The 12,957-nt window shown below is 35.8% G+C and overlaps 1 protein-coding gene across 1 annotated transcript in view; it reads left to right on the top strand.

The window, feature by feature from the left end:
- Positions 1-12,957, top strand: part of ERBB4 (erb-b2 receptor tyrosine kinase 4) — a 1,360,303-nt gene that overhangs the window by 1,078,256 nt on the left and 269,090 nt on the right. The window contains exon 17 of the mRNA XM_072617476.1: positions 10,072-10,204. Within this exon, the coding sequence (XP_072473577.1) occupies positions 10,072-10,204 (133 nt within the window). The remainder of the gene's footprint in view (positions 1-10,071; positions 10,205-12,957) is intronic.

Here is a 12,957-nt window from a genome sequence, read left to right as displayed (position 1 = left end):
CATTGACTAAAAGCTATTTTGGATGAATATTGCAAAATTATTATCCCCATAGAGAAATATCTATGATTTCAACAACATGAGTACTCCACTAATGAAGGTTAGGCAAAATGTCTGACTTAATATATAAACCCCAGGGAGCTGTGTAAAGCACATATACTTTAACTGACCTGCCTGTTGATCCTGCAGCTAGTAAGTATGCATATGTGTATGTATGCATGTACGTACGTGTGTATACATATATCAAAGGCATATTTAAATGCAGGTCTTTCTAATTTCACACCTGAGACTCTTTTCATTATATCTTACTACCTCTTTATTATAACCAGGGATATGCTGGAGCCAGATCATACTGGCTTTAAGAGCTGGTTGATAAATTTTCATTGTAAGCCTTTATGCCTTGGAAATGGGCAATTTCTATAAATCATGGATTGGTTTATTGTATTTTTTTATTGTCTAGAAGTCAGAATGTGATGGAGAAAATATTCATAAGATAAATTACACTTAAATGTGTGTTATGTTAATAACTTGTTCCAGAGAGCTGGAAGTTAAACTTTTGCCATCACTTTCCTGCGTATAATCATATATAACCATATATTATATAATTGAAGCTTAAACTTAGGCTTTAATTATTACTTTTGCCTTTTCCCCCATTAAATTATATAGTCATTCTAAACAAAACCACATGCTAGGAAAAATTTATCATTACATTCAGCCTCTTTTATTTAAATATTCCTTCTACCAAGTTTCACTTCTCTATCCCACCCATCTTTTGCCTCAATAATTCACTACCCTCATGGTCACTTCTTTTCTGTTTTCCTTTATCAATACCTGTTCCAGGAGAAACACAGAACAAAAGAGAAACTCATTCACACTCAGATATACATGACTGATAAGTTTCCATGTAATATTTATAGCCAGCAATAGTTTTGTTTCAGTTAGAGATAAAGCCTGAAACTAAAGGGCTGGATTTTTAAGCTGCAATTTCAGACATCCTTAAACCTGAAGGGGGTGTATTTTTGTGGGGCTAAAGAGAAGACCTTCCAATACTCCTTTAATCACATAAATAGCTACCTACTTCGTCTGTTCATTAGTTTATATGCAGCTAAACATTTTTTTCATAGAAGAAGAATTATATTCAACATGCCATTTAAACTTTGGTAAAAAAAAAATTCTAAGTTTTCCAAAATTTCTTTCTAATCATTCCCTCTCCCTTCTTATCCCTTACACCACTTTCTCCTGAAGTTAGCATTAAGTAGAACTCATGTAGAGTTTGAAATAATCTCAAATAACTGCAATTAGAGAAAGGAAAGTGCAAAATAATAACATCATCAGCTTCCCTTGACCAACTTCTGAGTATTTTGATACATATTGGGCATAATGTCATTGTTAAAAACTATCATCTTTATACACAATCTCTGGCTATTTCTGTTGATACGTGTGTATCTTCCAAACAAGCCCATTTTCGGTTAATCTTTAATGCACAAAGATAAACTCTGAAGCAGCTCTGTATCAGTTACAATGAACCCTGAAGACCCTTCCTCAAATGATTTAGTTTCACTTGGATCTTGCTGCAAATTGGGGCCTTCTGATTCAAATTCATTACCATTGCTAGCAAATTATCCCAATGATGCATTTCAGGATATCTGGCTATTTTCTTTACAGCAAGGCAAATGTAATCCTTATTCAAGAAAAAATAAGAAGAAATACAAGCAAACAAATTCATACAGGTACTTGGGAGAAAAAAATACCCAAGATATTTCCTTTCATTTATTTGTGGACTTGTTTAACCTATGAGACAATCTAGTGAATTTGGCTTGCTTTTTGGACACAGTTAAATCAATCTAAATTACGTAGGACCTGACTTGGCATATTTTATGGAGAACAATCCATTTAGCTAAACTGTGCAGTGCTAGAAATGAAATCACTGTTATCACTCGTTACAGATTCCTTGCCCCTTTCTTCAAATAAGACAGGTTTATATTACAACTTTTATTCTGGATTGTCTTTACTTGGTTCAATGTTAGGCTGAGGTTATGATGCTCAAGATCACATAGACAAGTCTTTAGTTTATTTTTCTGTAGGAGATACTGCATTTTCATTTCTGTAGAAAGGTTTGCCATATAGGTGACATGAGATTATATGCATTTATGTAAGTACTAAAATCCTTAGGGGGCTATACACCCAAATATATAGATGTAGACATAGAGAGGATATGTAAAAGTTTATAGAATATATAATTATAGAACAGTGAGAATATACAAATATGAAGGGAATTTCTATACCTTTATTTTCCTAAACAGAAGAAGTCACAAGTTCAGATTTTCTAGGTATCAAGGTTAATATTTCTCTCTTTTATTTTTCTCTCTAAACTCTCTCTCTGTTTCTGTCTCTTTCTCTCTCACACACACACACACAAACATTGTACAGAAATAGGTATACATTATGTGCTTTATACATAAAGACACAAATATGGACATATATATATAGACAGACATATCTCTATATCTCTATGTATTTGTATATTTATATATATAATGCATATATATTGCTCTCTTAATTGTGTGTGGGGGGGGGGGAGAGAGAGAACTTTATAGAGAAAATAAGACAGAAATATTGACCTTGATACCAATAAAATCTGAACCTACAACTTCTTCCATTTAGAGAAGTCAGGGTATGGAAATTCCCTCCAGGAAAGCAGATTGACAAATTATCTGTAGTCTTAGAGAGCTATTTGAGGCATTGAGAGGTAAAGTTACTTGCTCATGGTCACTCAGCTAATAGAGGTCAGAATTAGGATCTACTCATATAGATCCTTCCTGACCTCCAAGTCTAGTTATATCCCCACTACACAAAGACTACATGTGTCTCAGTGGAAATTGGAATTGATTACATTTGTATAGAGTATTAGAATTTATGATGTAAATAAAAAAACCTTTATTAGCATAAGGATAAGCATAACATATTAGCATACAAGCATGAGTTTATTAGTATAAAAACCTCCTAGTGAATAGATTCCTTGTATTCCAGAAAACTCCTTTTTTCCATTGCAAATCTCTAACTGTTCTACTTACAGTCTTTGAGACTTGCCTGGACCATAGAGGGATTGACTGACTTGGCTACAATACATTACTGCAGAGGTTGATTTGAATCTCATTTAATTCTCATGACGACCTTTGGAGGAAAAGTCTACCAGTTTGATTATCCCAGTTTCACAGATAGGGAACCTGAGGATAAAGTAGGTTAAGTGACTTGGTCATAGACACCTACGTGACAGAGATTAGATCTGAATCCATCTCCTGATATAAAATCTACAACTAACTCCATTGCATCCCAGTACTTTTCACTAGAATAACTAGAATGATGTAAATTACTGTCATATGTAGTATCAGCTTCTTTCAAAAGTATCCTATATAGATGTAGAACAAGCAACAATTTTACATATAAGTAATTTAGTTAGATAATTATATCCAGGGTAAGAGAAAATGTGTTTCTTTGATGTTGCTTTCATATGAATACATTAAGCAACTAATACTAAAATAGAGGCTTTTAATTAATGCTGAAGCATACTTGTTGAAATGAATTAGCAAAATGCCTTTGTGATTCAGAAACCTTCATGTTATATGAGTTACTAACAGTGGAATCTTGTGGGAAGATTTTTAGTTCTATTTTGCTATTTCAATAACCACAAAATAGCTGTAGTAATTCTGGCTGTCACCCTTACAGCATGAAACCAGGGTAGAACAGTGAAGGAGTCCTTTATTTTTCATCAAGAGACACCCATCTAAATGTGGAAAGCCAAGCAGAGAAGAGACTCCCCATGGACCTTAGAGAACTCTAAAAGATATCTAACGTTTAACTCTGCTGAGGTGGTTAGTTGTATGGAATATGAGTTGGGAGCTGCTACTTCCTTCCTTCCTTCCTTCCTTCCTTCCTTCCTTCCTTCCTTCCTTCCTTCCTTCCTTCCTTCCTTCCTTCCTTCCTTTCTTTTCTTTCTTTCTTTCTTTCTTTCTTTCTTTCTTTCTTTCTTTCTTTCTTTCTTTCTTTCTTTCTTTCTTTCTTTCTTTCTTTCTTTCTTTCTTTCTTTCTTTCTCAGAATTGCACTGCTAATAGAAGGGAAAACCTATTTCTTCTTCCTTCCTTCCTCCCTCCCTCCTTCCCTCCCTCCTCTCTCTCTCTCCCTCTCTCTCTTTCTCTCCTTCCTATTCCTTCTTTTTCTCTCCCTCCTCTTTATCCTTCTCCTACAGAATATGATAGTAGAAAAAATATTAGGATTGGAACAAGTAGACTCAGGTATGAATCCTGGCTCTTCCTGATTCTACCTATGTGACCTTGTTTTGTTTTGAAACAACTCTTTTGTCTTATGTAGTTTTCATTTATGATTTCTTGAAACATAGCTCTGGAAAACCAGGCTTTGATAAAGTCCATTGGGATTCAAATGGAGCTACTTGACTTTGCCCTTAAACCAAAATTACTCTGGTTCTCATTGATTGGCCAAAAACAGATCCCAGCCCAAGTTCCACTTAATCATTATTTGAGTTTGGATGGCTCAGAATGAGTGTAAGTAGCAATTGTTTCTGTTCTGGCTAGAAACTCTGAGCGTCTTCCTTTCTTGGATTAATTCTTTGGGGAAATCAGCTAGGTCATGTTTTACCTCAATTCTTAACCTAGCTTTTAACTATGAAATGGGCATTGCTTCAGACAAACTGAGACCTGGGAAAGACTTCAGTTTAAAAAGCCCAAGGTCCCACTAGTCATCTTGACCCATGTCTTATCATTGGACTCTGATAACTCAGGAGGAAAGAGTGAGGCCAGTGATAGCATCACTATATATCACTTCAATCCAATTCACTTGTAAGGCAAGACGTCACCCTCCCCATGTCATTGGTCTTCTTCAAGAGAATGAAGGATGAACACTAACAATGTGACCTTGGACAAGTCACTTCATTATTTTGGGACTCACTTTTCTCATATATAAAATGAATACAGTTGAACTTGATCACATTTAAGATTCTGTTCAACTCTAAACCCATGATTTTAAGATATCTATATCTAGATATCTATGTTTATCCCAAAAGACCACTTGTTCAAGTGTTACATCTTTTATTTTTAGGAATGGCATTGCAGAAAAATGAGTGTCTGCCCTGCAGCTAAAAATTTGCAGGTGGCAACAGATCTGAAGAGAATGTATGGATTTCATTAGGCAATTAGACTATTATCAACTTTTCAGATTAGCCTGGTTTTATGGAGCATAATGTTAATTTATTAGGAAGAGAGATAATTAAATACATTGGCGACTCTAAACTTTAAGGAATAAAATATCTATTTTTGTATACGTAGGTTGTAAAAGTGTACAGAGAGCTGTCCAGCTGAGAGAGTGTTTGAACAAACCACAATCAAATGTAAACGCTTAAGAAAAGAACCTCTTCAAGAGGGCTTCTTAACTCTTGGATCTCAGATCAAGATATATAACCCGTTTCAGTAGAATATTTTAAATGCATAAATGAAGTACACACAATTACAAAAGAAACCAATTATGTTGAAATACAGATATCAAAATATTTTAAAAGAACAAGTTCATAGCCCTCCCTTGATTAAGAAATCCTACTCTGGAACAATAAAATATTAATTATGGAATTAGAATTATTTTCATTGATGTCTCTTGATATGTTTGTTGGCAAAGTAATTCCATTTATACTCTTTAAAAACTAGTTAGGATCAGATTCTTACCTTCTTGATTTGTACTTCTATCAGAACATGAGAAAAAGAATTGAATTCTACTCATGTTTATTAATCAATCAATCAATAAGAATTTTTCAAGTACCTACTATGTGTCATTGAAAGTGCCAGGGGCTAGGAAAACACACACAAAAAAGAGGAAAGTCCTTATACTTACAAAGCAGTCATTCCACTAGGGAGATACAGCATGTTCACACTAATCACTGTTAAGTAGTCAAGGTATAAATGTAATTAGATAGAAATTGATTTTCATATGATATGGGGTACTAAGAAACAGAACAATCAGAACTGACCTCTTGAAAGAGACAGCTCTTTATGAGGCTTTAAAGGACCTACCTAGGGTATTCAATAGGAGAGTATTAAAGATAAGTTCTTCATACAGAGAGCAGTAGAAAAATGAAATACATTGAGTGGAGAAATCCAAGTATGCCAGTGTAGGTGGCTTGTCATATGTAATGAGGGGAAGGTAGACTAGAAACAAATTATGAAGGATTTTAAATGCCAAATGAGAGAATTTCAATTTTATACTCAAGGGTAGCATCTGAAGTTCTTTGATCCTGAGAATGCCATGGGCAAATTCATGTTTTAGGAATATCACCCTGGATGCTCTGCAGAGGATGAATTTGAGTGGTCACCCTCTAGATTAACAGAAAGCAATTAGGTGAAATACTTGAAACACTTAAGACAGGAAACATGAAGACCTGAATTAGAGTGGAGAGAAAGGGACAGAAACAGGATATGTTTAGGAGATAGAACAGACAGTACTTGACAAATGATTCACTGTAAGGGGGTGACATTTGAGAAAGATTCTTAGTTTGAGGACTTGGCTAACTGGAAGATTGTGGTGACTGTGACAGGACTAAAGAAGTTAATATGAGGAATGAGTTTGGGGACAAGAGAATGACTTTTCTTTTGGACCTATTGAGATGCCTAGGAGCTTGGTTATAAAAGAGAAGAGAGACACACCATGAGAACTTTAAAGAATGATAGGATCAATTGAAGTGTTGTCTTTTTGTTTGTTTTGGTTTTGTTTTGTTTTTAAGTTGGAGAAGATCTGGGCATTTCTGTAAGCTTTAGGAAAGTAGAGGCTAAAAATCTGAGAAAGGGAGGGGATCAATCTGAGAAGGTGGAATGAAGGGTATATAGTGTGGTACTGAACAAAATAAATGATTTTTCTACCACAGAGAATAGAACAGGAGTGAGGAACCTGCAGCCTTGAGGTCTTTTAGGTCCTCAGGTATGGCCCTTTGACTTGACGTTTGGATTCAGTCAAAGAGCCACCCTTGAGGACCTAGAGAGCCACATGTGGCCTCAAGGACGCAGGTTCCCCACCCCTGGAATAGAGAAGAAGATGAGAAGATGGTGGACAATACTGATGTGATTTCAAATGTGGAACTGGAGAGGAGAAAGCTAAGTGAATATTTCAGTGAAGTATAAGATGAGGTTCTTTATAGAGAGGCTGATGTAGGTCATCTAAGAGAGAAGGAAAGGACTAAAGCAGATGACTTGTGGAGTCTGATAATAGATACCCACCAGAGATTTGTCTTGTTTTTTAAGTACTATGAGAAGCCTTGAAAGGAAAATGTCATTATTGAGAAGGGACCAGGAAATGTCAAGGAGGAAGCATCATGTTTGAACTGAGCTTTCCTGACCTCCCTGTCACTCTTCAAGCCAGCCACAGCAAAACCCCACCCTTTACAAGAAGCTTTTCCAAGTCCTCAATCTTTGTTTCATCCCACTGAGATTATTCCTAATTTATCCAGGGCATAACTGTGTACATAGTAGTTTGGATGTTGACTCTCCCATTAGACTATGAACTCCTTGAGAGAAGGAATTGTTCCCTTCTTTGTATTTCTAGTACTTGGCACAATTGCCTCGCACATAGAAGATGCTTGATAACTGTTAGTTGACTGACTGATTGACTGCGGTGAGTGAGGTACGTCTTAGTTCTCACCTTGTCATGCTACCTACATTCCAGTCATTACCCTCATCTCTTCCTCACGACAGATCTGTTCTCTATCCCCTAGGTCTCCTTGACCTGACAGATGGGTTTTCATGTTATCTTCCCCAAGAACAGGCTTCTGTTCTACTTCCCAGTCATCTCCACATGATACTGCTGCTTGTATCCCACCCTTCCCCATCTTTCCAGCTCCCCTTCATGTGTTGTCTTCTGTGATTAGAATGTACGTCCATGGAGGGGTCAAGACTATTTGTTTTTTGCTTTTATTTGTATCCCCACAGCTTAGCACAAAGTCTGACATATAGTTAGAACTTAGTAAATTCTCCATTTATAAATCTAGCTATATTTATTACGTTGGATGTACATGTGCTCTATAGACAACTGGAGGTGGTGGGCAGAGAAATGGTAAAATCTAAGTAAGTAAATATAGTTCATTTTGGGCTTATTTGTTATCAAGTAGAGTTAGGGAAAGGCTATGATTGTCAACTACAGCACTTCGTTTCTCCTTTTCATTTATTTCATTCATCATTATGATTATTCAGTTCAGATAAGAAGCCATAGGTTTAGAGATTGGTGCAAACTAATATAAAAATATTCACCTATTGGTTTCAACCAATGCTAGTCAATATCAAATTAGTCTTTCTTGGAAAACAAAATTTTTCCAATGATTTCTCCCAAATTGGCCTTTCAGGGAAATTTTTAGCAGCTAATCTCAACACTAGAGTCAAACTGCATCACACCTAAGTGTGATGCATTATGCTAAATACTTCTCTGACTCCTGTTCTCGAGAATATGATGCTAATTTAGCATAGTGATTGCCGTATGTCCATAACCCAGACTGATTTTCTTGGTGTGTGTGTGTGTGTACATGTGAGGTATATAATACATACATATATACATATATAGACACATATATACTTATATATGTATGTGTGTACATACATATATGTGTGTTAATATATATACATATATATGTATATATAGCAACTTGGAAATTCAAGGATTTTACTTATTATCTCTGCCATAATTATCAACTGGACCAGCTCATAATAATAGTAACAGCAAAATAGCATTTATATAGTGCTGTAAGGTTTTCATAGCTCCTCAGTTTATCTCATTTTATCCTCACAATAATCCTCTCAGGTAGGTACAATGTTATTGTTACTTTACAGAGGAGGAAACAGAGACTGAGAGAGATTAATTAGCTTGTTCAGGGTAATAGAGCTAATGTCTGAGGTACTGAGGTCTTCCTGATTCCAAGACCAATCCTTATCCAACCCAGTCTTACAGAAGAAAGATAGTCCAGTCATTGTTTACAGAGAGCTTGCAATGTTGTTAATCCTAAATATTTTAGAATAGAATATGAAAACAACAAAGACAACTGTAAAGCCAGAAAGACACTGTGCTAGGAAAATGAAAAGAAGAGTTTGTGTAAAACAATAACTCAGTCTGAAGTTGTCTTCCTACCTTACCCTGCATTTGGGAAATCGTATACATTATGGGCACCCTCAAGTAGCAGTGACTTCTTAGTGTTTCTTTATAATGCCTTTTCTTGGTATTAGATTTATATTTTTCTTTCTTGAAAACCATTAGAAAGAGGCCAAATATGCTTCTGTTTTCAGAGAATAATATTACCACATAGTTACCCCTTCTTTCTTTTGCATTAGTATAGCCTGACTCTGTTTTCTATTATTTTTGAAAGTCCATGAGGTTCTATCTTGGTCCTTTCTCCTACTTTTTCTGTAGTCTTGTCCTCGCTATTAAGGTGCCAACGTCTTCTGCTACCCAGAACCATACCATAAAGCACTAGGAACTTGAGATCTCTACTGTCCTTAGGGCATGGAGGTCCCTGGAAAACATTTTGGGAAATTCTTATGGGCGTCACAATCACACACATGAGAGATAATGATATAAGTGTTCAATGATTATATATTACTGCATTTTTTTAGTTAGTTGTGTACATTTTCAAGCTATGTTTTCCCTTCCTTTATTAGATAGGAAATAAGGAAAGCTGTAGCTGACTCTAAAATTTAATTTAAAATCCTCCCCTGGCAATGTTCTGGTATATTTTTCTCACTCTGCCATTACAGTTTTACATTTGTCATCAAACTGCATGTTGTGCCTACCCATTTCCTGAAAATTGGTTGTATGTGCATGACATTTTATAAAAGTATTGAAATGAAGGCTTTTTCGGAGTGTGAAAATGAAAGCCCTTATCACAGTCCTTATGTGTTATTTTGTTTGTTTTTCTTCTAACTGACTGAATTTATGACTTTCAAAAGTCATACTTTTCCATGTGGTTAATTTCATGCATGCTTCAGCTCTCTGCTCAGTCTTCTCTCCTTACATAAAAGTCTTTGTATTCTGGTCGGTAGAACTCCCCTGATTGCTGCAGGAGTCATTGGTGGACTCTTCATCCTTGTGATCGTGGGCCTGACATTTGCTGTATATGTTCGTCGCAAGAGCATCAAAAAGAAGAGAGCCCTGAGAAGGTTCCTAGAGACAGAGGTGAGATTTCACTTTCAGCTTAGAATAACATACAGAAAGTTGTGGGCTTTGGAACTAAGATCTTACTCCCCAGAACCTAGAGAATGCTACTTCGTAGCCCTCTGATTGTGCTTATGTAATACCCTTTATTATCTGTAAGGATGTCTTAGGAACATAGGATCATAGAGCTAGAGTAGACATGAAGCCTTGTGACCATCATTGCCACCTGCTTCATTTTATAAGGGACAGATCTAAGGTAGACAAAGGTTTCATGATTTGCATAAAATGTCACATGTAGGAAGAGAGATAGATGGTTTATGAACCTTGATCTTTTTTACTCAGAGTCAGTATACTTTCTGCTTTGTGGTGATCTTCCAAAACATAGCTGTGCACATAGTAGGTGTTTGGCTAGTCTCTAATAATGGAATTATGATTATATTTTATTTTGAAAGTTAAGAAGAAATTCCCTTTCTTAAAACGGATATGATGAGGCCACTCAAAATTCCATTCAATGTCCAATGAATGTTTAGATTTTACAGCTTAAAATTCAGTGTCTTAAACCAGTTACTAAATAAACCTGGAAAATAATTATGTAAAATCAATAACTGAAAATTCATTGTAAGTAGAATAAGCAGCCAAGGTCCATCCCAGTCCTAGGAGGGTAGATAGTAGACGCCAATTATCCTTCTCCAGAAGCTAATGAATACAGGAAGATAAACAGAGTCTGTTATTAGAGAAACAAGTTGCGAATGATTTCTATCAATAAGATAAAATTTTTATACTGTGACTTGATATTTCAGGGAAGATAGTGCTAGGAAAAGAAAATGAAAAAAGGCAGAAATCTGACTGAAAAGTTAAAGAAGAAAGCAATACCCCTGTCTTATTTTGAAGTACTATGTAAAATATCAGCAACATGAACAGTATTTAGTATTTTAATAAAATTTGATTGCAGAATAAATCTAGTATATATGGATGATGTGCTTAACCATAAATGATAAGCAAAACACATTCATAAGTGTAATTAGTCATTTTCATGCAGATAAACTCAGTTTTTATAGTTTTGCTCTTTTCCATCTTAGTTTTCTTTTATTAATATTTTTGAGATAAAGGAACTCATTCTGATTAAAGCAAAAATCACACTGAACATAATGCTCTGCAATTCTTCTTTTTCTTCCCTTTCCTTCTGCCCCAAGTTTGACAACCTCAGAAGACCCCCCCCCCAGGCTTCACAGTCTTTAATACACTATATTCGTCATCTTGAGAAGAGCTGATTCTAGGTATTCTTCCCCACACTGTGGTACTGAGCAGCTTGAGACAGAAAACACCCTGAGACTAAGGGTGGCCAGACAGTTCAGTCAACAAGCATTTACTAAGTCCCCACTCTGTGCTGAATGCTTGTAGGGGAGATAGAAATTTAGCTAAGATAGAGTTCATACCATCATGGAACTTAAAGTATAGTAGGGAGATAAAGTAGATAGATACACAAATGAAGTAACACATATTTCTCTGTACATAGCAGGTGCTTTATTAATTTTATATAACTTGAAGTGAGTAAAGTACATAAGTAAATAAAGATCAGGTTCAGGATAAAGATGACAAACTTATTTTTGGATACATTGAATTAAAGAAATTAGTAGAACACCCTGATAGATTTACCTTGTAGCCAACTGGACAGGAAGATCTGGAGCTTGGTGGTGAAGATAGGGCTGGAAATAAGGATTTGTGAGTAATCATGGTCATACTTCATGGGAAAGGAAAGGATGTGGATATAGATGAAGATGAGTTATGAGAATCCAGCTATGGAAAGTGGAAAGAATACAATAGGGATAGAAAAATGGACTCTGCATCACTGGCTTCTGAGTGTTTGGGGACAGAAATGTTGAGATTGATGAGTAGGAACAGAGCCAGCTGGATGGGAGCACCAGGTATTAATCAATGACTAGTTTTAGGTCCTGGAGAAAAGCCTAGTGGTACATTTTCTTCTACTCACAGTCAATGTTTGGGGATGGATCTCTGTCTAATGACTGATATCAGAGCAATTCAACCTGTTGGAGAAAAGATAGACCATAAAGGTACTGAGTCCTAAAAAAGAGAGAGGAGAAGAGTCAAAGGGGAAAATAACTCACCTACCAGTAAAATAAATGATCAGATCTCTTTCCTTTAATCTTACCTCTATAGAAATACAAAATATTAAACCTGGAAGGGTAGATTATTTAGTTTAACTGTCATTTTGTAGATGAGGAAAATGACTTGACCAATGACACACAGATAGTGACTAATCTAAAAAGGCAACCCAGATCCCTTAACTTCCAAAGCTTATCTCTTCACTATGTCACCTTACCTTCCTGGCACACGATAAATACTTTGACTCTCATGATTATGCTATTACCCAAGGTGATCCTACTTTTTACCCTATAATTCTCTTGATTCATAGTAAATGTGGGGATAGGAGGTTATTCCAGACTTTTCCCAGCCTGTATACATATCTTCAAGAACTGGATACCCAGGCAGTAAAGAGGTCAAGTAGAATGGCCACTAGAATGACCTGTGTATGATGTGGCTTCTTCATCAACCTTTCCTAAGCTGAGTACACCATAGCCAAGCCACTGTGGGCCAGAATTCTCCTTGTAATTTAATTCAAGTCATCATGTGTAAACCTTACTCTATGAAACAAAACACATTAGGTGCTGGGGATAGAAAAGTAAAGAGGAAATTTTGTCACCGGAGAACTTACATTCAAATAACATATATACATATAATTATATTCAAAGTAT

The sequence above is a fragment of the Notamacropus eugenii genome, chromosome 6 (genome assembly GCF_028372415.1).
Source record: "Notamacropus eugenii isolate mMacEug1 chromosome 6, mMacEug1.pri_v2, whole genome shotgun sequence".
NCBI classification, from domain to species: domain Eukaryota; kingdom Metazoa; phylum Chordata; class Mammalia; order Diprotodontia; family Macropodidae; genus Notamacropus; species Notamacropus eugenii.
Note: the sequence above shows the minus strand (reverse complement) of the source record. Positions and strands in the feature narration are given on the sequence as shown.